Here is a 27,201-nt window from a genome sequence, read left to right as displayed (position 1 = left end):
CTCTGCTGTCTTGCAAAGCAGTCTGGTCATGTTGCTGTTCCTAGCAGCCTAAGGAAAGGACATGGGACATCACAGGTTTTGATGTCCTAGACCCTTTCCTGAGGGAAAAAACCACCAGAGCAGCAGGGCTGGACCGTTCTGGGAGACACTGGAGCGACAGGGACAAGGGTGTATGTTTGTTTTTTTCACCTCCCCCAGCCTCATATTAAAAAAGTGGTTATCCTAGACAAGGCGATTTTTGGCCATGTCCTTAAGAGATGAAAACAAGTGTCTATTTTACGTTTTAGTAGATTTTATTATTTAGACATTTTATATATTACTAAAAGTTTTTAAGAAATTATGATTATTTTTACATTTTATTAATATTGTTTAGATTTAATTGATTAGTGGAGTATAGAACAAACCTATGAAATACTGGATTTGTGCACTCCAAGAAGTTACACTTTGGTCTTGAGGGATAATTGTATCAACCCAAGTACTTGTTTGTTGTACTCTTATGTGGAGCAGTAAGCACTGTTACTCTTATTGCATAGTTATAGTTATGTATTGGAGATTGAATTTACTTTTAAATTTCATAAATTTATTTGTCTTCTTTAGCCCAAAAGTTGTTCTTTGACCCACAGGTGAAAGGAACTTGAGTTTCAATATATTATATACAGCAAATCACTTACTGCTGGTTCTACTTGGCTTCTATCTGCAATGTCGATATGGACCACTTCAACAGTCTTCCATACATTGGGATCTAGACAGTGTACCTAAAAGGAGGGAAAAAAAAAAAAGAAATAAATGGGTATTTGCAAATTACAAGAAATAAACTAAAAACTGTGAAACTACTGTAAACTGTTGTGTAAGCCTCTTGTGTACAAAAATTCTGAGATCCACAAGCCAGAATCATTTAAGGCTAGGGTCCCACCTAGCGTCTCGCAGCAACACATTGCGGTTTTCCTACAGCATTTTTCACTGAAAGTCTGCAGAGGTTTCCTCTGTGGACTTTCTGCTTCAATTATACCTATAGGGAAACCGTATGAGGCCCCTGGCCTAAAGGAGTTTTCTGAAACCTGAAAAAATGATTAAAAGGGAGAAAATGGCATACAAACAACAGCATTAAAAACAACAAAAGACACCCTATACTCGCCTGACAAATCTGTTATAGTAGTCCTTGCCACTTTTTACTGGAGAGGTGACATGCCTACAGCCACGAGACAGTTGCATTCAACCACTGTCCTCATAGAATCAATATTCACAGAATCTTAGAGATAGAGAGTCAATTTTGTACAATATTCATTGGAATCTTCTAAATGGAAACACTGGTTCAAAAATTCATATAAAACTTCACTTTTATTAAAAAAAAATGTATATAAATTTATACACACACAAATATATACATATGCTCCCGGCCAAAGTTCATAAGTCACACTAGTAACACTAATACTGCTCGATTGCAGTATAAAATAAACATATAAGCATGTCCAAAAATCCTCCCATATGATATTAAGAAATGTATGTAGGGGGGGATGAATCCCTTCCTACCCTGAGGCGACTGGCTTAATGCCACACCAACTTGGTTCAGAAAGGAGACAAAACCACTTTAAATGGGGGATGACCACTGTCAAATATCTCACTTTACTGCAAGGAAATACTAACCCTATGCGTTTCCTTGTTACAATTCATCAGGGGCACAGAAGAATTACAAATAGCAGTCCAAACTGTAACATACAGATGTCAGCAGCGTGACAGTCATTAGGCCTGTAGCCTCAGGTATTCATCCCCCTACATCCATTTCTTAATATCAGTATGATATGGGTGACCATCACAAGATGTCTAATTACGTGCAGGTATGGATAAGGGAGTTCAGATAGTAATTGTTATAGAGAGGATGAGAGTATCTTCCCATCTGCCCATACACTACCTGTGAACTCTGCCTGGGAGCATAGGTTTTTATATATATATATATATATATATATATATATATATATATATATATATATATATATATATATATATATATAGTCTTATAAAAGTGAAGTTTTATATGGAGACCAACAGACTAACAGCGCTGGAGCAGTAGGGTATCAGAAGAAAATACTGCAAGTTGGAAAACTAATTTGAAAGAAAAAATTCCCAAAATTTCCACAGGATATCTAATATACTTATTAAACAAAGCAAATAACTTACATTTTCTTGCGTCCCCACATCTGGTTTGTGCCAAGTCTCAATTTTAATAAAGAAATCTTCTTTCATATATTCATTCTAAAACAGCAAAGTAAACATAATATATACAGAAAACTTAATATAATTTGATAAAAATTTGCTGGTAGTAGGTGGAGAGCTTAAGCTTTCCTTTTACAGATTCTCATATTTAATTAAGTCTTAAATTTATGGTTTGTACATTTATCTGGGTTCATTCTGTAACTTGTGAAAGCAGCATCTATAGAAAAAGCAACTTAGCTGCTTTTTTTTCTAATTTAAAGATGGCGGCCCCCATGTGATTTTGATTGTGGCATCCATGTGGTTAAAAAGCCACAAGCTGTATAAACACTGATCGTCACTCTTAGCAGTTCCTGCTGTACAATAGAGCAATTCATTCAAAGAAAATTCATTAGCATACCGAACAAAACTGGGATATCAACAAAACGGCGGCGCGGAGAAGACTTCTAAAGGTAGGAGAAGAATAGCCTTTCTTAAGGCTATTCCTACGTGTTAGGGAGAAAAAAAAATTCCATTTTAATGATAGGATCCTTTTAAAGAAGGGTTTTTAAAATCTTAAATTTTAGTCTTCAACTATAAGGACATGTTCACTTCTAGCGCAAATGCTGCAGATTTTCTAACCAGACTAGGGAACGTTGACATCTGTCATAAGAACGGATTAAACAAAGACATATCTGTTCCATAAGAGACAACAGACCTCGAAGGATCTCACTGACTATAATGGCGTCCACCTAGAATCCGACACTTTTCCCCTACATTGCTGGATTATGTCTGTGATTTTAGACGGATTTTGTGCTGAAGCCTCCAACACAGATGTAAATATATCCTTATCGGGCAGAAAAACCCCAAAGGAAAACATCTGCAGCAAAGTGGGAGAGATTTTATCAAATCTCATCTAGAGAAAATAATAACTCATCAGATTTAGAGTCTGGACTACAAGTGAGCTTCAGCAACAATCCCCCCCCCTTCCCTCTATTTCTAGATCTACCTGAAACATTTCCAAGTCAAAGTTTATAACTGAAAACTCACCGTTACAACTGATCCAAAAGAGTAGGGTGCACATAGAAGGAAATGAGGGGAAAAAAAAAAAAAAGTTAAAAATGACAATGTACAGCATATAATAAACACCACTAAAAATTTCCCAATAGATTTTCTGTATAAATTCCTAATACGCTAGCTTTCTAAATCAATGATTGCTGTCAATCTTTATTTACTTCCAGTGGATAAAAATCAGATTATGGTCATGTGATATGCAGTCCACGGTCATATGATAAACACAGCTTGTTACTAGGCAAATGTCCGAATACAGTCTATAATGAGCTGTGCACCGGTGTGTCTATCACATGACCATGGACTGATTTTTATCCACTAGAAGTAACAGAATGAGCGACCGCAAGCAGTGATCTAGAAAACCGTGAGGAATTGATACAGAAAGTATATTGGAAAATTGTACAACTTTTCATTAATACACACAGTAATATTTATTTGCTGAAACTGGACAACCCCTTTAAACGGAAATGGAGCAGTATTAAGCACGAACAGCAGCTATACAGTGTACGAAGTAGTGTACTTCCGGACTGCTGTGTGTCACTGTACACAGTGATATTTCAGGCAACTGCAGACCCAGCCATCATCTGATGAGTGGGGTGCTGGGTGTTGACTTCCATTTTGGAAAAGAAGCCTTCCTATAGTTTCCAGACACAAACCTTCTCAATTGCAGAGTTAGGGGATGTAAAAAATAGATGCAAAAGGATGGGCATCCATTTACATAGAGATCAATGATATATATACACACACATAAATGATTTCTATTTATACTTGAGTTCTTAAAATATTTTCTTCATTGATCTCTATGTAAAAAGATGACCATCTGCTTGAATCCGCTTTTATCCATCTGTTAAGCAGATATGCTAGATGGACATGATCCGAATGGAGCCTAAAAGACGTCAGGAATTCCACATCATCTATATACACACACACACATTATATATATATATATATATATATATATATATATATATATATATATATATATATATATATATATATTTGCAGTAAAAAACATAACTACTTCTGCAGCATTTGTGCCACAGTATAGTGTAACGTACAGTGATATGCAGTGGTGATCAGAAATACAAGAGCAACTGTATTCACTGCTAGGCCATCCACGCATAAGTCCCAGAAACCCCCTTCAAATCAATGTGCTTTGGAATTTTAACCTCTTCTTAGATTAGACACCTTTTGGGCTGTTCTAAACAAGAAGGTTGATATCTACGCTTGCTATGAGCAGGGAATTTGTACTTATTTGTGCTAGAATTTCTCATCCAGGAGTAAAAACTTCTCAATGCCATAAAACTGGCAAAAATAAAAAAAAAATAAAAAAATCATTTAAAGAGGACCTCTCACCAGGTCCACCAAAAGGCACAACTTCACTAATTTTGCCGCAATAAGAATTTTTTCTCTAGACCTCAGTATTTCCAAGCAATCATTAGTTTCAGAGCAATTAAGCTGTGCTGTCAGGTGGGTGGTCCCAATCTATATTCTCCTGCTTAGAACCACCTACCAACAGGGGACAGTACGATTGTGATAGTAAGAGAACTGATTACTTTTTTTTTTATAAAAAAAAAAAATTCCAGCTGCACAAGAATCATTGTCGCAATACCTATTAAAGGATGCAAAAGGTTTGAGTTTGTGAAGGTGGTGAACCGTTCTCTTTATAGGAGTTGTCCCAGCAGAGACCACCCGCTTTAGAAAGCAGTTAAAATTGATAAATTTCATCTAAATGTCAAAAATAGAACTAGCAGATTCTTCAGTAAATCCAGAAAAAGATAAAGCAGCCGCATTGTCAAGATCCCAAAGGGAACATAATTGTGCAGAAATGACACCGATTAAAAATTGTTCATCTGGAACTAGATGGCCTGAATTTACTGCTAGGATGGCATCCTACCAAAATAGTCACCATGCCGAAATGCCGAATTAGCAGAAAATCACTCAAAGCTTCAACATCTTCAAGGTCAGACTGATAAATCTCAGGATTCTCGTTTCGATAGTATTCAGAGTTTTACTGTACCTATGTTTTACAAAATATGTCCGCTAAGGTTTTCACTAAAAAAGAACTTTAAAAATTTTCTGCAAGGTTATCCATAAAGGGCCAACCAACCAGTGCGGCTGCAAATCTTTATCAGGAGATAGGGAAGTTTGCATTTATTATTATTATGCATTTCATAATACTTAACTGTAAAGCTCCCCTGTGCACTGAAAAGGATTAGACAAGGTCATCCTAATTTCACATTTCTTTTTGTAGAAGTTTATAAGATGCAGCCATACTTGTTGTAAGTTGTGCAAAACAGATTATTTTACTATCCACCAACATGGCTGCTGCGGCAGTGAACACTGAGCCATCAGATGTCCGCCAATTCACAACCTTCTCCTATCTCACAGACTGTAGACTACACCAGCATCCCCTGTTCCACCAATTTACAATTTTACAATAAAGGGATTTTTAGGTAAACTTAGGTGGTTTCGGTTAGCCTGCGATCTCTGGGGAACTACAAGCTTAAAAAGGGTTATTCAAGAACCCCTCCAAAAATATATATAAATATTAAATTTCTGGGTAGTAGGTAGGACTTACAGTTTCATGATGCTCAGAAAACTACACAGCCAGTCAATAGTTTCCCCTTACCTCCTGTATTCTTTCCCACCCTCCTGCTGTCTTCGTGCATATGCGCTGTTATTCAGAGAAAGCATTGTGACAGAATGCTATGGGCTTAAAGTGTAACAAAACTTTCAGATAACTTATGTCCTTTAAAGGGGTTCTATAATTGGAAAAACTCATTTTTAACTAAACGTATATTTGCATATTCTTTAGAAAGGCTATTCCACACATACCTTTAATTTGTTAATCCACTCAGCTGTTTTTGAATTAGCCCGCTTTTATTGATATGCTAATTAGCCAGCAATGAGCACCAGACGTTCAGTAACCACTGTGTGCTGTGTGTACACAGGGGGAGGTGAGAACAGGGAGGCTGATGAGCCATCATCATCATCAGCATCATGTGTTGATGCAGCCTCCCTGCTCTCACCTTCCCGTGTGTACACACAGCGCTCACTGAACTTCCGAAGCGCACTTTGCTGACTAATTATCATATCAATAAAAGAGGGCGAATTAAAAAAAAACAAAAAAAACAGCTGAGTGGATTAACAAATTAAAGGTATGTCTGGAATAGCCTTTCTAAAGGCTATGCAAATATACGCTTAGTTAAAAAGGATATTTTCCAATGATAGAATCCCTATAATACATTTAGTGATATACTTTATCAACAAATTTTGGATCCTTTCTGTGAAATCCTGCATTTTTTCACTCTTCCCCATACTTCAGTAAAAGCTGTATTGTAAGCTGCCTTACGGAACGTTGCTGTGTATGGGAAATGGGACTTGCTTTTGGAGTCATATGAAAGAGGAGATTCTCTTCTTTAATGGGACACTAAGGCTAGTCTAGTGCTATCCACATTACTTCCAGAGATATCACTGGTTGAAAACATAGTTGGGAATGATACATTTACATCATCTATATTATACAGCTGCACACTATAATAATTTAGATAGTTCTGCAGTCTTAGTTTGTGCGATTTATAATGCCTGAGTTATAACTGTGTGAAGTGACCCTCCCCTCATTTTCTCTACATGTTACACAATCCGTACTCCATAAATTCAATGAGAGGTAGGAATAGCTATCAATACAAAAGCAAGAGAAAGAGTGGAAAATGAAGGATTTCACAGATAGAAGAGAAAATATGTTAGTAAAAGTATATTGCAAAATATATTAATGATACAAATACTGCCCAAAAAAAAGTTTAATTACGCTTTAAGTTCTCTACATCATCACACTGCCAGGGTCTAGTGGTCAATGACAACACAATGGGAGGTAAGATCACCAGTGGTCAATATCATTATAGCAGGAAAGAATGGGAGTTCCAGGGACATATGACTGTGTTCACACATGGGAAGTCAGTGTCTTAGTAGAATAATACGTGTATTAGTATGTCAGCTTATTTTATGCAACAAGATTGGCATATAATTTTCTGTTCTCAGAAACGCCTTCAAGTTTCCCACATTACTGATTTCTTTAAAAAAAAATGTATTAGCTAGCAGGAGAGAGGACTTAGGTTGTTTGCCTCAGCTTCCTCAGCAATGCCCACAAAAGGAGCAAAAAAGCAAAAAAAAAATAAAAGCAGCTTACTTGTTCTACAGTAAGGATATGCATTCCAGGCTTTTTCATGGAATACCAAGGATCCCTCTGGAGCAAACATCTTTACAAAACCAGGGACTTTACTGGAAAAGAAATACATCCATTAAGTACACAAACATGTGTCCATCTGATTGGACATAACCATTTTTAGCAGCGTTTAGCTGTCATTTCTCATTACGGCTATTTTCCCATCTATAAATATTAGGCATATATAGACCTATCATTGTCAATGTCACCAGTGAACTAAGAGAGATGTATGTGAAATGTCTGGCATTTGTTGACACAGACATTTGGATGTAATTGGACTTTTCAGAAAGAGATTAGTCCTGACTTGAAATGTTAACCTTTCCATTTACTTTATTAGGAAACCTGTGTACTCAGTTATTAACTTTATGGCCAAAAGAAATATGCATGTACAGAATTTCCACTCAGAAAACTAACAGCCCGTATTCCTCGGTTTTTGTTTTGACAATCAGCATATTGGTGGGCCTCAATGGCAGAGGTGGGAGGGGACCCAGCAAAACCCTATAAAGCAGTTGTCCAGGAATTATAAGTTTTGGCAAGGAGGTCGGGGAAGGTGAATATTAAAAAACAAACAAACATACTCACCGGTGTGTCCAACAGCTGTCCAGTCCAGTGGTGCGTCATGGCATGTTCCAGCACTTGATCGCAGAGGTCAATCAGAAGCTACAGCAGGCTAAGGAAAGGAACCAGGACATCACAGGTAACGTATGTGAGTGACATCCCAGTCCCTTTCCTTAGGTCATACAGCAAGGACGTCCACCGGAACAAGTCCCAGGGCGTCGCTGGACCAGATTGTGATGGGGCACACCGGAGCACTGGGGACAAATTAGTATGGGTTTTTTGTGGGGGGTTTTTTCCTGGCCAAAACTTATTTTAAACTGATCAACCATATTCAATTATCGACAGTCGAATGAATCACTTAGGGGACTTAGCCGTCTAAGGTGCATGGGGGCCTATTGACCCTGCCCTGAAAATTTGTCAGAAAAAAAAAAAAAAAAGAAAATCAAGCAGTTGGATTTCAACATTCTTAATCGTCTCGTTCTGGGAATCACTTACTCCTCTACGCCTATTGATAATTTATGCTCAGCCTAAGATGCGAGTGTATGTACATGGATGGGGCTGAAGGGATTGCTGTCTGCTGAACAAGCATTAGGTGAACAGTTATCTAATGCTTAGACCTGCCAATGAAATCAATTCCTGATTCTGGGAATATAATGCAGCTCAACCCCAATCATTCGATAGGAAAAGCGGAAATCTTAGGTCTGTTATTCCATCCATAGCTACCTTCCACCCCAATAGGTAATTATGCAATTTAAGGTGACAGTAATCCAAGCATATTATTTGGGTTAGCGTTTTAAATTATGACACATTGAGAAAGTTAGTAAGTAACAAGGCAGAAACAGGCAGAAAATTGCAATGGAGACCTATTCCTTACAAGTAATGGGAGCAGCATCTTCTGGAGGGCTTACCTTTTCAGATGGTAGATTTTGTGTGTGTATTGGCCCTTTTCCCCATCTTTTTCATATGGTTCATTTTTCAAGACTTCGATTCCTTCCCCACCACCTGTTTCATTTTTGCTGGCTTCTGCCACAGAATAAAGCTGACCAACTTGATACTGAGGAACACAGGGAGAAAAGAAGTAGAAAAACATTGGGAGCGTTAACAAAAAACATCATAATAGCAGGTCTGCCAACTCCCTTTTGTCCTTCTCAAACAATTTGCCAGACATTTTCAGCAGAATAAGAACAAACTTAAGCAGCGGGTAATACCAGAGATTACCCAGTGCCAGTATCTAACAAGCAGGGAAGGATTTAAATAGGTAGATCTACTCTAGGACAAATTGCACCAACGTACAAAACTGACAAACACATAACCAAAGCCACCACCAGGGGGAGCTTGCAGCCTACCCACCAGGGGGAGCTTGCAGCCTACCACTTGAACTAACTAATGCCAAATTATACCGTAAATTCTGAAGCTCCCTACAATGGCGACTGCTAACAGCAAGAATTCTAGTATTTAAAAGGGGATCTGACCTACATCATCTGAAAGGCTCGGGCACCCTGAACATTTTGGAGTTTTGTTTATTCAAATACATTCAGCCGTTTCAAAGATATAAGACTTTTTAATTTAAACTTAAGTTAGAATATACTATCGAAGTGGGTGGTAAAACTATATGACATACAGCACAGAGTCCCTGTCCCCAGACCACTCATTTAGCCATCATACCCTAATTTGCATAAACACTTGCAAAGCTTATATCTTTGAAATAGCTGATCGAATATAAAGACGTCAAAATTCTCAAAGTGACAGTGTCTTTCAGATGAAGTACGTCATTGGGAGTCTCAGATCTGGTTACAGGTTCTCTTTAAATGGGCTGTTCCAAGTACTGTGTTCTGCTTTCCTTAAAAGGAGTGGTGCCACTATTGACATTTCTCCCATATACATGGTATAAGCGAAAATTGCTTAGGGGCCCTAAGCGTCCATCACAAGTATGTAGTATCCGTATCCCCCATTGTATGGAGTGACACAGGTTATATGCAGAAGAAACATTTCACAGCATGAATCCTAACCCTTCAGAAAAGTTACCAATTGGGGGTCTGTCCATGCACACTCTCCAATCTCTGCTGACCGGGTCAGACTTTGTATAGACATGCCATTCTACAACCTTTAAATCCTCACTTCGGTCACATGTATTATGTCTTAGTGCTTTAGTACTACTGCAAAGTGAACGCTGCTTTCACTCACCCGGTGCCTTGTTCACATTCTTCAGCCGCTGCACAGTGACCCAGCTAGTCATGTGATCAGCAGTCGGACCTACTGAAAGACACATCAGCCAGAAGTGTCTGCTTTTTATGTAAGTCTAGGAGAGCATAACATCCCAACTCTCAAGACCTACATAAAAAAACGGGAATTCTGTGTGTGGGTTATTCAGTAGGTCAGTCTGCTGATCACATGACCCGCTGGGTCACCATTCAGAGGCTGACTAATGTGAGCAAAGCGCCCAGCGAGCAAATGCAACACTCACTTTACATTCGTTTGCTCTGAATTAAGAAACTAAGGCATAACACATTTGGCCGGAGTAGGGGCTTTAATATCTCTACATAGTAGAATGAAGGAGGTACTTCTTATGTAACCAGATTACAGGCTGTAAATCACATGGCACACCACACAAGTTAAACCCTTTGTAAGAAGTTGCATAGACACGTTCTCTTTAGATTAACATATTTTTCTGTTGTGTCAGTGATAATTCTCTCTCCATCTGATCAACTTAATTTACAATATACACGTAATGTAGGGAATGACTAATATGCCAGTCACATTATGTATTACTTTGCCCATCAGCACAGGGATCCAGCTGAGAAGCTAGTAGATAGCTGTAGAAGACAGTGGCAGGTTAAAGGATTTATCTGCTTTCTAATATTGATGGCTAATCCTTAAAAAAGGCTATCAACATTAGATCTGAGGGTCCAAAAGCAAAGGTCCGCCACAGGTCAGCAGTTGAGACAGCATGGCGATCAGTAATGTTTATATGCTGCTCACTTGCAGAATCTTCAGGTACTGTTTTGCTGTCGTATAGACTTCAATGTAGCAGCATAGCAGTACCTGAAGCTGCTACTAAACATCTATGGTCAATGAGCGGCATGACTCCTAGCATGTAAACATTACAGAGAGGTGTGCTATACTGGAGCAGCTGATCTGTGAGTGTCCCGCTGTCAGAACCCTTCAGATCTAATATTGATGGCCAGCAATATAAGAAAGTGGATAACCCTTTAACCAACCAAAAATTTCCCTCAAATTTCCAATAGAACTGACAATGTTAAAGCTGCAGTTTGGAGAGATACAAAAGTTCTTTAGTTGTTAAATAAAACTTACTATTTCTTGTTTAGCTGTTTAAGAACGCAGGTTACTTTGTACGTTAATGCTCAACAACTCATTTTTGATATGAATCACTTTTATATCACTTTTTGTTTCTATTTTTAGGGAGGAAGCAAGATGGCCAAAAAAAATTTATTTATTTTTTTTTAACGCTGTTCACTGTACTGGATAAGTAACGCTATTTTAGGATAGTGCTGACTTAAATGAACATGGGGATATCTAACAGGTTGGTTTACATTATGTGTTTTGGTGATTATTTTTTTTTTTTACTTTTTTTTCTGCATAGAGCAGAAAGGGATTAATTCTGAATCCGGCCCCAATGGCCTGATTAAATACCCCTCTTCTGTTCCTGGAAGCTCCACATCAGTTTCATTATGACTGACATGGAACCCCCGCTATACACACACTTTTTTGTTGTGGTGATGCGTTCCACAGTTCAGTAAAGGAGATGGCCACTTTCAGACCAATATGAAGGAACCGATATTTATTTATTTATTATTAATATAGGGCTCACAAAGTCTTTGGAGTATAGGAGGAAACCCACGCAGACACTAGGAGAACATGCAAACTCCTTGCAGATGTTGTCTCTGGCAGGATTTGAACCCAGGACTCCAGCATTGCAAGGCTACAGTGCTAACCACTAAGCCACTGTGTTTCCCCAAGGAACCAATATTATTTGTATAATAAAATGTTGTACAATTTTCCAATATACTTTCTGTATCTACTCCTTACAGTTTAGATCTCTACTTGCCGTCATTCATTCATCCATCCTCAAATGGGTAAAAGTCAATCTACAGTCAAGTGATATACAGTCCATGGTCGTGTGATGAGAATACAGGTGCACAGCTCGTTACCAGGCATATGTCTGATTACTGTGCCGTCATTATAATGAGCCGTATAGCTGTGTACACATCACATGACCGTGGACCATATGTCACATGACCATGGACCATATGTCACATGACCGTGGACCATATGTCACATGACCGTGGACTGTTTTTTTTTTATCCACTGAGAGTAAACAAAATGAAGAACAATCATATCATACAATTACACTATACAACTTATTACTATACAAATAATATTGCTCACTTAATATTGGTCTAAAATGGCCAACCCCTTTAACTAAATGATGCTAGGTTCACAGTAACATATTTGGGCAAATACACCTGAGAATCGGCAAAGAGAAAAGTCATAGTCTATGAGGTTCGCTGGTAACCGCTTTTTAGGCAGACAGGGTACTAGTGTGAACCTAGCCTGAGCCATCCTGTCTTTGCATTAGTGGTGACTGAGAAGGGGGCTGACTGGGCAGATAGATGGCCCCTTCATTACCAACACAAAGAGGAGAGAGGAAAGCTCAAAATGTCCTTACACCAGGGGAGGGGGTTCTAAATTCATGATAAATGGGCAGTATTTGGAATTAAAGTTCATGAGTAATTTTTATGTTACATTCTGACAACTTTTAAAGAATTTTTATCTTGTAGGACAACCCCTATAAAGTGAACCTGTCACATGGTAAATGCTGTTAAATCTCAAAGTAGGTCATGGAGCAGAGGAGGTGAGCGTATTGACATACAAGTTTGAGAGAAAAGATTCTGAGTAACTTACCATTTATTGAGATTTCTGCGCTGTGGTGTTCCTATAGGTGAGTGACAGCCTCCTTTCTATGTCTGTACATACAGAGATAGCTGTCAATCACTGATAGGACCACCCCCCTTGACTCTCAAAATAGAAACTAGCAGAGATTACAATGAATAAATGACAGGTTATATTGAATCTTTTCCTACAAACCTATACATCTATCCTGCTCTATAACATGATGCCTGAAGAATTCACTGCAATTCCTATGTGACAGGTTCCCTTTAAGAGAGTCTTAGTATAAATACTTGCTGCTTAGCGAGAATCATCTTACAATAGCATTTACTGTATGTTACATATAAGAATAAACTGTTTCTAGCATTCTGAATGCTGACATGAGCAATGTATTATTTCCCTAGAATAAAAACAAACCAAACTGACAAGTATGATATGCACAGTATACCAGGACTTTGCCCACCATATTTGGAATGAACTGAAGGTTACCTATACTTGCACTTTTCTCAGGTTGTTGTTGTTCAGGAGTAACACCACTTCTGATATTATAGGACTTGTTTCTAGCAGTTTCACCCTCTACAGGCTATCATGTCAGAAGACAGCACATTGAGAAAACAGGAGATTCTTCTCCCTACCTCTCTCACTGACTTGTACCAAGGAGGACATTATAAAGTCGTGCTTATTATCAATGTGAAGAGAACACTTGCGGCAAAAGTACAGAAGACATCAAAAGGATTGCGCTGCTGTAAATTTCAATACTTCATTGGATCAATGGCAACACATTTCGACACTTAGGCTTAGTTCACACGTAAATAACGTGTGGCTTATTTTGGCACCGGAAAAAAAACGCTTCCTAATTAGGAAGGGGTTTTTTTGTTTTTTTTTTACCTTGGCACGCTTTTTGTAAAAACCGCTTCCAGGCGGTTTTCCCATTCTTTAAAAGAACGGGCCGCAAAAAACGCGTTGCGTCTTTTACTTCGCAGTTTTTTGTAAAAACCTGCGCGGTAAAAAAAAAAAAGCTTCCCATTCACTTCTATTGCTTTCTTCAGGCGGAAAACGCCTGAAGAAAGGTCATGTTGCTTCTTTTTCTCTGCTAGCAGAAAAAAAAAAGCTAGCAGTCTACATAGACTAACATTGTATGTAGGAGGATTATGACGTGGATTCCGCTGTCAAAATCCTCCTCCATGTCCCCGTGTGAACTAGCCCTTAGACTGGTGTCTTCATCAGGCCAACCTGGCGGTGTTTGTGGGTAATGACCGAAGGGGCAAAAGAGAACACTTAGTATTAGCAGCAGCATGTCTGTGACTGTTTCTCTCTCCTCCTCCCCCCCCCCATCCTGGGCTAATAGAAAACAAAGTACCCAAAGCACCAAACACTGGCACCATTATTAGTCATTAAATGTGTACAGTATCTAATCTTCTCAAACACAAGTACATTGTACCCAAGAAAAAGTGCCAATGTGTGTAAGTAGCTATTACTATAATCACATACATGACACTATCATTAAACAGCGTATAGAGAAAGAGGAGTAATAAATATTTAAGGCATACCTCTTCTACGGAGCACGGCAAAACTACCCGGCTGAAAAAAAGAAGAAAAAATATAATTTAGAAAAAAAAAAAAAAAAAAAGACTTGGCAAAAGTTTTAATTTAACGTACACACATTTATGCACAACAATGGGACATTATGATAAATGTAAATGAAATATCATCAAAGAAATGTGATGTAGCTCAGCTTTGCGGCCACCAAAACAGATACTGATCATTGCAAAGCAAGGGTGAGTTCACACTGAGTATACGCCAGCTTATTCTGAACGTAAAACATGTTCAGAATCAGCGGCGTATAAAGCAGTTCCCATTCATTTCTATGGGAGCCGGCATGCGAGCGCTCCCCATAGGAATGAATGGGCTGCTTTTTTCACTATGAGCAGTCCCATTGAAGTGAATGGAAAGTGCTCGCATGTACGGCTCGGCATGAGCAGAGCTAGCCGTATACGCCGGCACTTCCCATTCACTTCAATGGGAGTGCTCGTAGTGAAAAAAGCAGCCCATTCATTCCTATGGGGAGCGCTCATATGCCGGCTCCCATAGAAATGAATGGGAACTGCTTTATACGCCGCTGATTCTGAATGTGTTTTACGTTCAGAATAAGCTGGCGTATACTCAGTGTGAACTCACCCCAAGAATGCTTTTACTAGTGGTAATAGTTTGTATTTTTCAATTAACAAATGAAAAATTAATGAACAAGAGAGAAATCTAAATCAATATTTGGGGTATCCATCTCTTGTCTTCAAAACAGTAACAATTCTTCTAGGCATACTTGCACACAGTTTTTGAAGTAACTTAAGAGAAAGATTGTTCCAAACATCTCGGAGAACTAAGCACAGATCATCTGTGGATATAGTCTTGCTCAAGTCTTCCAAAGGAATACTGCCAGAGCAGGTGGGATGGGGGGATGAGGAACCACACTTTGTTTACTAGGTCTTTGATATTTATTATGATCCAGATGAGTTTACAATATCAGGTAAAAGGAGTCCATCATTGGCAAAACTGATTTTTTAACTTTTCCAGAACTTGAGCCGAGCATAGGCCTCTGGAGCCACGCTGAAGTAGCAAAAATTTCGAGAGAGAAGAAGGGGAGGAGCACAAGCAGCAATGGAGCGATGTTCGGTGATGACGCGAGGGGATTGATGCTTCCCAGAGAGCTGGTTGAACGCCCCTGGTGCTTGGTGAGGCTCACTAGCATAACAGAAGAAAACGGCGGGGAGAATCCAAGAAGGAAAGGTAGGAGTAGAATAGCCTCTTTGAAGGCTATTCCAACGTGTCTTTAGTTAAAAATGAGTTTGCCATTGATAGACTCCCTTTAAGGCTGAGTTCACACAGAGTTTTTTGGTAAGGAATCCGCCTCAAAATCAGCCTGCAAAAAAAGCCTGCCAATAGAGTTCTATTGGGAGGCTTTTTTTGGAGGCAGATTTTGAGGCGGATTCCTGACCAAAAAACTCAGTGTGAACTCAGTCTAAGGGTCAGTTCACACGTGAAAACCGCCTAGCTTATTTGTGCGAGGTAAAAAACCTCGGGGAGTTTTTTTGACGCTGTTTTTTGCATTCTACGCGGTTTTTGACGCGGTTTTCGCTAGCGGTTTTCGCTAGGGTTTTTTTTTTTCCTATATGTGCTATAGAAACTGCAGGCGAAAACCGCGCGGTTTTTTGCAAAAAACTGCGTGGTTTTGTGTGCAAAAAACCGCGCGGTTTTGTGTGCAAAAAAAACGCGCGGTTTTGTGTGCAAAAAAAAACGCGCGGTTTTGTGTGCAAAAAAAACGCGCGGTTTTGTGTGCAAAAAAAACGCGCGGTTTTGTGTGCAAAAAAAACGCGCGGTTTTGTGTGCAAAAAAAACGCGCGGTTTTGTGTGCAAAAAAAACGTGCGGTTTTGTGTGCAAAAAAAACGCGCGGTTTTGTGTGCAAAAAAAACGTGCGGTTTTGTGTGCAAAAAAAACGTGCGGTTTTGTGTGCAAAAAAAACGTGCGGTTTTGTGTGCAAAAACAACGTGCGGTTTTTTACCGCGCGGTTTTCGCCTCCCATTCACTTCTATGCAATTCTTCAGGCGTTTTCCGCCTGAAGAAAGGTCATGTCGCTTCTTCAGGCGGAAAACGCTAGGAGGAAAAAAAAAGCTAGCGGTCTACATAGACCACCATGTTAAAGTGGCGGTTTTTGAAGCGAATTCCCCTGTCAAAAACCTCCCCTTTGCCCACGTGTGAACTAGCCCTAAAGGCAACACAGCAATGTGCTATCTCGGTGGCTAGAAAAAAAGATTTTTACTCTTTATTCAAATGAGGATCTAGGAGCACAGGGGAGTTTTCGTCTATTACTGAGCACTGCTGCATCATCACTAAACACGCCCAACCTGCATTCAGCTCCTCCCCCTGGGTAGTGTGAGGATCAACTGAAACTGGGAGGATCAAATGACATTGCCCAGGGGGAGGAGCAGAATGCAAGATGGGAGTGTTTAGTGATGATGTAGCAGTGCTCAGTAATAGAAGAAAACTCCCCCGTGCTCCAAGATCCTCATTTGATTTGAATAAAGAATAAAAGTGCTTTTTCTCCCCACTATGGGAGCAGTTTAAAGTAGTGAAATGGATACAGAAAACCCAGTCAGGATATGTATTAATAGTGACACCACTGACCAAAAAATCACAAGCACAGGACAATCCCATCAGATATGAAGCAGAGCCCCTCTTGTTCTATATTCTCTGAACAATAGGGATTGAGAGATGGACAGATTGCAGTAAACCTAGTCAGGACCATGTTCCACCTCCTCAGGACCTTATACCCTGCCTCAACAAGAGAGTTGTTGATTGAGAGCTTGGAGCTATGATATCCCATGGTTCTACTATCCTCCAGACCGAAATATGGATGCGATTTATAGATAGATTTATTTATAGACTGCCATAGATATTATACTGTTATCCACTTTCTAATATTAATGGCCTATTTTTAGCCTATCCTGTCCGGTCAATATTAGATCTGTGAGGCTCCAACACCCAAAATCCCCACAAATGAGTTATTCTGAGACAGCATGGTTCCCAGTAAGGTTTACATGCTGGAGCCACACTGTTTACTGTGTACAAAGTGTAGAGGTGGCTTTAGGTGCTGAAGCACTGCCTAACTCAAGTCTATCAAAGCTTACTAAAAGGGTCCCATTGGAAAACAGCCAAATGACTATGTATACAGCAATCAAATAACCCCCCACCCAAAAATCAAACAACAAATAAACATAACGCTTATTAAAGTACTATAAACTAGTATAAACAAGGGAGTAACAAGATAAGTAATACATATTCCCCCCTATAAAGCTGATGAGGCTACATAAGCAGTCAGTTCACTCGCTCAATAACCACAGTGAACAATGGGTGAACAAACCATTGCCGGACTGTTTAGTCGGAGTGCTGCCTCTCCAAGTTTATCTATTTAAAGTGGGGGGGGGGGGGGGGTTACCTAGTGCCTAGCACCCGTCTTACAGGCTTCTTATTGTACAGCTCTCTCTTTTTGTACTTTTATTAACAAATACAAGATGATGCTTGTATAATAATAGCTGAAACTATCCAGGGCGATATAATTGTTGGGTGGTTGTCCTGAACCTCATAATGTATCACCACTGATACACCCATGTACAGCCAGGAGCAGCATGTCCTTCTCATTGTCTTACAAGAGAAGGTCCAGATAAGTCATTAAAAATGTGACTGACATTATATATAAAAATGCAGAAAGGTGGTACAAAGAGTGAAATACCAGAAACTGATGATATTTCAAGGAAAAAGTACAAAATGCTCACATGTGACGTTCTTTCCTAGAAACCTGACCAAACAATCTGGCCAAATGCTGATGTTAGCTTTCCTGAGAAGTAGGACTGCAGAGCTTTTACTCAACTTCCTGAGCGGCAGGACTTTCTATGTTTAGCTAAAGACGGTGTCTTAAGTCAGCTGGGTTTAGTTATTAGGCAATTCCATATGTCATCATTTCCTTTATTTTATATCTTTCTCTTTGTTGTCTAAATCACTGCCTAAAAGGGTGGATTATAATGGACATGACGACGCTGGTAGACTCATCTATTGTGAAAATAGGTGACCCTAAACAGGTGGGGGTCCCAGAGGTGAGCCCACACCTATCGGACCAATCTCGAGGACAATAATCCTGTTCTAGAACAGTCAGCAATTCTAAGGCTTCGCCCTCATGTAGTGGCAGCTGTATGTCCGCATGCAGCCACCAATGACTGAACAAACATACCTGGCGGCTGCATGTGGGTTTGGTTTCTTCCGCATGAAGCTGTTGTTACTTTGGAACACACTTTAACATTCTATTTTCATTGAATTGAAATAAAAATAAGTAAAAAAAATAATTTTGCAAAAACCATCAGTATTTACAAGGATATGTGCCAAACCTCAGCATGAAATCAATAACACAGAAAGTACCTTTATACCAAGCAAATTAAAAGCAATTTACACCTCCTGGCCAAGAGGTTCTGTACGAAATACACAACACACACACCAATCCATCTCTAGCTAAAGAGATGGGAAATAAACTGTGCAGGCTTAGGAGCTCGGACAATATCAAGAGGAGGAGTCGGCCCCCTAGAAGAAAGTGATATTCCCTGCCCAGAAGATCTGGACAGGAGAGACAGGTAAGTATGATGGGGGTGGGAGGGTTATATTGGTGACGTTCTGTTTCCGGAAACAGAACGTCGCCAGGAAATCTGTAAATGTGCCTGCAATCTGGGGAAACAGTTTTTTTGTAAAATGAGTAAGTTAAAAGATAGACAGGTGACAGCATTTAGCTAAGTTTAGAAATAGCATTTTATCCCAGACGACCCCTTTAAGACGCTGTATGTTTTTCACCTCCTGCTTTCCAAAACTTAAATTTTCTGCTGACAAAGCCGAATGAGTATTCCTGGTGTGAATGGAAAAAAAACAGAAATGCTGCATTTTTTTTTTTTACCTTATGCTGTACATTTGTACTATGTATACACTAAAACAAATACATTTATGTGCCATATTCTGGGAGAGAAACCTTTTATTTCCATCAAAGGAGTTGTACAACATCTTGTTTTTGCAGGAAAAGTTATACGGCACTTTTCTATTATGACAATGTGTAGTTTTTATTAAAAAGAAATAATTAAAATTAAAAAATAAAAAGTTAACCAAATCACAGTCTGTGTACTGTTTCGGTCTTAAAAAAGAACCAGAGATGGAAATGTATAGAAGATATTATTTTTCAATTTAATGGTCCTAAGCATACAGGTGAGATGTATAGTAACAACGCTACTTATTACTGCAATTGTACATGTAGTTCTCAAGTAAAAAAAAAAAAAAAAAAAAAAAAAAAACACGCTGTATTTTAAAGTACCAGCAGAGGTAAAGAGATTGTACTAAAGCTGGTTCCTGTGTGTCCGGTATCCTTCCAGCGCAGATTCATTTAAGATCGCTGGACAAAAGTCCCGGAAGGCTGACTTTTTTTTGTCAATTTCAGTTAAAGAACAGACATGAATGGGGTCCACTGGAGTCTGAAAATTTTGTGGTCAATTTCTCCGTTCTTCTGGTCATCTGACTAGCCAGAAGGATGGACACATGCCGCAGACGTGAACCAAGAGTAACTCTCATCCGTACATTGCAAGAAACGCAACACTGTCAAATATGTGTCCCTTTTTGAAAAACGCAGCATTATAATTTTACCAGCAAAATGCGGCACCTTGCCATACATTTATATAGACTGTGGGGACAAAGATGTTAAAGCAGTAAAAACACTACCATGTTGGGGGATTGTGGATTTTTTTTGTTGCTTTTTTTTTTTCTACTTGGCTTTAGTCTAAGGCTACATGCACAGACCATATGCATGTAGAAGGACCATGATTAAATGGCATGGAAAACACACGGATAACATCCATGAGCCTCCCGTGTCTTCACGGCCGTATTCACTGTTGTCAGGGAGCCAGGACACCAAAACATACAGGTATGGGACAGATGTGTATAGGTGAACATAAAAATGAATGGGTCAGTATGTTAGCCATAAAAAAAATAAATAACATAGCTAGCGCATTGATCAAGCACATGGTTGTGAGCATGAAGTCTGAGGCAGGAAACTGGTAGGCGTGTTTTTTGTATTTTAAAAGGGCTCTATCATTGGGAAAAGTCATTTTTAACTAAGCACATACTTGTATAGCCTTTAGAAAGGTTATTCCACACCTACCTTTTGTATGTTAATCCCCTAAGTAGTTTTTGAATGAGCCCGTTTTTACTCATATGCTAATTAGCCTCCAGCGTGCACCAGAAGTCTCAGCGAGCACTCCTCTTTCTGCTGTGTGTGTGTGAGCTCAGGGAGATGAGTCATCAGCAGCCTGCGCTGTACACACAGCAGACAGTGCTCGCTGAGACAGTGCACACTGAAGGCTGATTAGCATATGAATACAAACTGGCACATTCAAAAACGACTGAGGGGATTAGCCTTTTCTAAAGATTATGCAAATATATGTTTAATTTAAAATGACTCTTCCCAATGATAGAGCCCCTTTAAATATACTATTTAGCATGCCACCATGTAACTGCTTCTATAATACACTGCAATATGTCTGTATATGCAATGTATTATGCCGATCAGGCATTCTAATACACCCTGCATCACAGAAAGGAATATTCTGACAAATGCAGCCATCTTTCTCTGTAAACCACATACATTCTGCAGACCCCTCAACGAATGACCTAGAGGTAGGAGAGGCCAGCAGATCTATGGGTGCTCTTTTTCAATGGCTTGCGACTTCCTGAATGAGTTCTGTAACATGGAATAACAAATTGCAACTCCTGTCTCTCAATGCCTTCTTTATCTGAAACCTGACATGGATCAATAGTATCTCACATTCTTACTGAACTTGTCACCATAGTCCTTGTCCCTGCTTCCTAGAGCCTAATGGGCTAGGTAGGTAATGAAACCTATTGTAAAGAAAACCCCAAATGGCATTAGAGAGTGACCTTCTGGGGGGGGGGGGTCTTCTCTAGGAACAGGGCCATGATTTATAATATATGGAGGATTTTTGAAAACCTGGTCTGTATAAGAAAGTAGTCTCTTTAAAGTGGTGTTCACTTTAATTTTCTTATAGATTCCTCATACACGGAGCCATGTTATAACCAACTCCAGAGCATAGATAACAGCAAAAACACAAAGAACATGGAGGTATGTGCAGAATATTACATGAGAAGATGCACACAGTGTATGGTGTACAGGGTGAATTTAATTTCCTGCCACTCCGATGCACATGACAGCGGGCAATATTCACAATTCACCAGTTATCTTTACCACAACTTTCCTTATGGTAACGCAGGAATGGACAAGATACTGCAGACGTCTTTCTAATGGCCATTCGGAGATGTATAACAATCTACATACATTGTGTACATTAACGGGTGGAAACATGAATGAACTGCTAGAAACCTGTGACCTTAGACACGTAAGGTATGTGTATGTAGCAGGAGTGCTGGCCTTTCAGGAACTCTTCAGCCCTATACAGGTGTATCTAAGGTAAATATATACAAACTGTGACAGAGCTCAGATACAGAGGAGATGTTAGTCATCTGCCATTAGTCCTAATGTCTTCCCACAATGGGGCACATTTATCAAGACCGGTGTTGTAATAAAGGCCCTGACTGGCGCAGGGTACAACAGATGCAAGAGGCTCCAGTCTCTTCATATATTAGTCTCACGCGCGCCTGTATGAAGATCTACGCCAGTTAACAACTAGAAGACTTCCATCATATTTCACTAGCATGAACTAGAAATCTAGCATGAGTTGTAATAAAAGTGTTGGACCGAGGCACCGCCACCCATATTCACAGACTGTGGCACCACAATTATCATTCTTCTACATCAGGTCTGTAGAAAAATGGCACATTTCCACGAAACCTGGGCCACAAAACAGACAGGTATAGGATGCGTCCTTAGTTTTGTACTAGGCTCACGGACTTGAGGTTAGAGGTCACAATAACCCAAAATAAAGAAAAAATTTCTCCAGCATGCCTAATGGTCACAATAATGCCTGCGCAGGCGTCACACGTGTACAGGCAAATTTAAGTCATGAAAAAAGACTCATGATACGTTTCTCGTATGAGGAAAGCTACTGGCGGCATCGGCGGCACAGCAATACTACTGGTGCCCAGCATATCAAATAACAAAGCTCCTTACTCACAGCCACTGGCAAGCAGACTGTGGAGATTCTTGTAAGGTGGCTGCATCTGATAGGTCGGGGTAAGGGGGATGCAGCGTCAGTGGAGTGGCTACATATCAATGTAGTCCCATGGAAATCAGGACAAAGTTCTCATAGGAATATATAGAAAGACTTTAGTGAATAACATAGGGCCTGCAGCAGGTCACTGAGACAGCCTATTATAGTGTATATAACGTCTACCCAGCTAGTGCCATACAGGGTCTTATTAAAAATAATAAGAAAAAAGTCTGATAATCCACAAGAGTTGGCCCTCTATCCCACTGTGCCAGTCGGTCACTGTTCGTATTGTACTTGTGTGGTGTATTTTGTGTACAGAAGCATGGAATTGATGGTGCTCTATAAATAATAATAGTAATGATGATACAGACCTTGTGCACAGATTTCCATGCCTACACCTGAATGTAGCCTTACCCCACACTCACAAGAGTGAGTTTCAGCCATGACACTTTGTATGTTGGCCGGATTTACCGGCCTGAACAGTATGACGGGGAGGGACACCTAGCAGTATGGTGGTGCCACATCAAACATCACTTATCTACTTTAGATTGCGTGCATACGTACTGGCACCTTCTCTCCTCCCATTTACACTAGAAGGGCATGCAGAAATCATACAGATAGTTCCAGATCAGACATGTGACCTTTTAATTCTACCTAATACAGATAATTAAATAATATTACCGTAATTCTATTTAATTAGCTGTAAAAAATTAATTTACCATAATTAGTTAGAAAACTAGGTTGAAATACATATGTGATATCCAAAGTGTGTACACTAGTGGCTGGGTGTCACTATAAGGCACTATAGTCTGAGGTCTCTCCCAAACCCAGTGTATAATAGGGGGGCATAGCTCACAAGGCAAATCTTGCAGACTTTGCCCAACACTTGTAAAAGGTGAGTGACCTATATAATCGTAATCGAGGTACAATGCCCAAATAATTTTGATTGCCCATCCCTAATCTGGACCACATTCAGTCTCAGGCAATACATGGTTCGGACCTCATCTGCCCCATGTACATGGGGCCTGTCAGTCTTCAGCTAGCCATAACCATTAGATTTTAGACAGTCATCACTCATCCAAAATGAACTGTGCTTGATGGCTCGTGCAGCCAATTTTCCAAGCGAATGAACAACCAAGGACCTGCCAACAAACATTCGACTATCCCAACCACTTGGAAAATTAACAGATGAAAGTCGTTCAGTGGTAAAGTGCTGAACACAGGATTTGAGTGTGACCAACTTTAGCTGATGGTTGGCTGTATGGGACAAACCCATATAACCAATCAATAGCAGGCAGGTCCACAGTATAGCATCTCATGTGTATGGCCAGCTTGTCCTTACCCAGCTGTCCACAATGTAGGGTAAATTAGGGTAAGGGCTCAGTCACAGGCTCAGTAATGGTCCCTGAGGTCAGACAACCACTAAGGAGAAAGTGATGGCCTATCCGAACAATATGTTATAGGAAAGCCCTTTTCTGGGGCTACAACTGGTTACAGGATAAGATCCACTCACATAGGAAAACCTGCTCAGTGTTTGGGTTCAGATTCTTCCGTTTTTGCCATTTTGCCTAAATAGTCCTAAAGCTCACTAGATCTTCTTTTAGCGACTAGACTGTTATATGTTACAGTCCATTCATGGAGCCGGAGCGGACACGCAGCCTTATGGCTAAAGCTGGGTCTACATTGTGACTATGTGATCCTGCCACCCACAGGGACATCCATTACTCCCTTCTGCCCCATGGAGACTCCAGCAGGCTATACTGCTGTATAGGACTGGCAGCCCTGGCCTGGTCTCAGGCAGCATAGGACTGAACCCAGTCCTGTCAGGCAGCTGCTAGTCATGTAGCCCGGGCTCACAGGCTAGAACAATCAGGAATGACAAGTCTCCAGCCTGTCCTTCTACACACTAGCCGGCAGACAGCGCAGAGAAGCAGCGCTGACGTCACTACACAACACATGGACGTCACAGGGCGCCCAGTCACCGGCACATCCCGGGCTGTGATTGGCTGGGAGGCTCAGGAGCCTCTGCTGCGGCCACTCGGTAAGTACAAGGTCTCAGGAGCTGTCCCATGATGCAACCTGCTCTGCCCCAGGGATCAGAGCCAGAAAAACCGGCACTTCCAGCTGCCGAGGCCCCGACTGAGCCCTGAGCAGAGGCCCCAGCACAGGAGGCCTGAGCACTTATCCTCCCTGACAACGGCAGCCCCTCCACACCAGCTGCTTGTAAGCCGACTACCGTGCACCTCAGCATGCTGCCCTCACTACACACTGCTCAGCCGGCAGCTTCCCGAGCCCGCCACTGCACGGCCATAGCAACAACACTCACAATTCCTTGATCAACACCATTCTCCGCAGCGACCGCCGCAGCTCCTGTGCGGCACCGACGTCACACGACGCTTTCCGGGAGAGAGGACGCCGCGCTAAACCACGCCCTCAGAGTGCTCGGGGCCACACCCACAAACTCAGCTATTGGATGCGCCGAACAGCCTGGTTTCTAAATCCCCGCCTACAGAGCGCTGATTGGCCGGGATAATGGCATCTGTCAGAGCGCCGATGTGTGCCAGGTATTGATAGTAGCTTTACTTTCCCAGGACACCGCAGTCTTACCGAGTGTGTCTGATCAGCCTCCTGCAGGATGGTGCCTAGATTTAAAGGGACACGACCTGTAAAGTCTCTGCTTCCTCCACTGAATGCAGGCATTGTTACGTGTGAGCAGCCATTAGAATAAGAGCTCTGCTCTGCCTAGTGACTCAGGCGTTGTGTATGCCATGGTGTAACCAAGGATGTGCTTCATCTACAGAAACCATTTATACTTTAATAAAGGGATTTTACAGGATTAAACCTAGAATACATTGTCAGTGCAACGAAAAATTCTACTGTAACCCCCATCTACAAGAATCACAGCCAAGGGTCCCATGATGTCATAGTGATGTCACAAGCTGTTGTCACACGTCATGTCTTATAAAGAGATTGCAGTGATCACTGCAGTATGTGACGTCTCTATGGATGACATGTGGGGATCCCAGTGAATCCACTATACACATATGCATGACTGGAAACGTTTTGACTATGTTGGACGATGTAGCTCGGAACACCAAGGGATTTTTTTTTTTTTATATTGAATTAAATTGGTTATCAGATCCTTTACTACCTGGCTGGTCAGCTTCGTTTTGTTAAGCCCTGGCTCTCCCCGGAGCAGCTCCGGGGCCCAGAGACGCATCTGGCCCATCACCTGGACTTGTGTTCCCTGTGGCCGTTGTTAGAGACTCCCCAACTGTTTAGGGGCAAATTTTTGCCTCTTCACGCTCTGGCGGCACAGGTCTGGAAGCAGGCCCGTAAAGTGTCCTCCTATTCTGACACCCCTGAAGAAACCCCCCTATGGGACAATCCTGGTGTTCCTGACCTCTATGGGTTACCTGATGTCCGGTCTTGGTCCCAGTATGGTGTACTCTTCCTTTCGGACCTGAATGTGCAGGGGGTCTTTGTTTCTTTTGACTCCCTATCTTCCTCACACGAGATTCCCCGCCACCAGTTTTTTCGATTTCTTCAAATTCGTCACGCTCTCTCCTCTCTGTTTCCTGCCCAGCCGAGTGCCATTTCTGAATACCCGTTGATTGGTGTGCTCTATTCTCAGGGTCCACGGGGTCTAATTTCTGCCCTTTATGAATATCTGATTTATGCTACAGTGTCCTTGGTTGAGACCATGGCCCTGACACGCTGGCGCACCAACATCCCGGAGCTGACGGATGAGACATTTCAGGATATTTTGTAGTCTCCTCCTCTACATTTCTCCCTCGGCTAATAATAAGTTGATCCAAATATTTATTTTACATCAATGTTATCTGACCCCGACCCGCCTTCACAAGATGGGTCATTTGCCTGCCTGGCATATGATATGGAACTGCCCGATTGTACTGGCTTTCTGGAGGGGGGTGGTGGATGTCCTGGCAGACATCCCAGGCCATCCTATCCCATTTTTTCCTGAAATTTGCTTATTTGACGTCCTGGACAATGAGGCTTGGCACCATCACGTCCAGATCTTTCTTCGGGAAAGTCTATTCTACGCCAAGAAGGCTATTGCCCTTCGGTGGATTGCCCCTCAGTCTCCGTCAGTGTCTCAATGGCGCAAACTGGTTAATTCAATCCTCCCCTTTAACCAAGTTATATACAAAGGTAGGGGCTGCCCCCAGAAATTTACTAAGGTCTGGGGAGCGTGGTGCGCCTCCCCCGTCACCCAATATTCTGCACCCTCCATGCGCTCGGCATTAAGCGCTTACATACCCTGAGGTATGACGTCTGCCAGGTGGATCCGTTGCCCTTTACTTGTTGGTAAAATTGTATACTTGCTGACACTGTAATGTCTTTTGCTTTTGCAATTTTCTCTGCTCGTGGTGGAGGGGCGGGGGTGGGATGGTGGCGTGGCAGTTCCTTGATTGTTTCTCTGTGTTGTTCTGTTTCTATGTTTTACTCTTTTTGCTATTCTGTACATGTTT

At 41.0% G+C, this 27,201-nt stretch overlaps 1 protein-coding gene across 1 annotated transcript in view; it reads right to left on the bottom strand.

Moving 5' to 3' along the window:
• Positions 1-25,153, bottom strand: part of PITPNB (phosphatidylinositol transfer protein beta) — a 40,411-nt gene extending 15,258 nt beyond the window's left edge. Inside the window, exons 1-7 of the mRNA XM_075276539.1 lie at positions 25,035-25,153; positions 14,500-14,530; positions 8,950-9,095; positions 7,448-7,539; positions 3,238-3,245; positions 2,176-2,250; positions 672-755 (exon numbers count right to left, since the gene is read on the bottom strand). Of these exons, the coding sequence (XP_075132640.1) occupies positions 672-755; positions 2,176-2,250; positions 3,238-3,245; positions 7,448-7,539; positions 8,950-9,095; positions 14,500-14,530; positions 25,035-25,054 (456 nt within the window). The 5' untranslated portion in view covers positions 25,055-25,153. The remainder of the gene's footprint in view (positions 1-671; positions 756-2,175; positions 2,251-3,237; positions 3,246-7,447; positions 7,540-8,949; positions 9,096-14,499; positions 14,531-25,034) is intronic.
• Between the last annotated feature and the right edge of the window lie 2,048 nt (positions 25,154-27,201).

Source organism: Leptodactylus fuscus, chromosome 1, assembly GCF_031893055.1.
Source record: "Leptodactylus fuscus isolate aLepFus1 chromosome 1, aLepFus1.hap2, whole genome shotgun sequence".
In the NCBI taxonomy this organism is placed as follows: domain Eukaryota; kingdom Metazoa; phylum Chordata; class Amphibia; order Anura; family Leptodactylidae; genus Leptodactylus; species Leptodactylus fuscus.
Note: the sequence above shows the minus strand (reverse complement) of the source record. Positions and strands in the feature narration are given on the sequence as shown.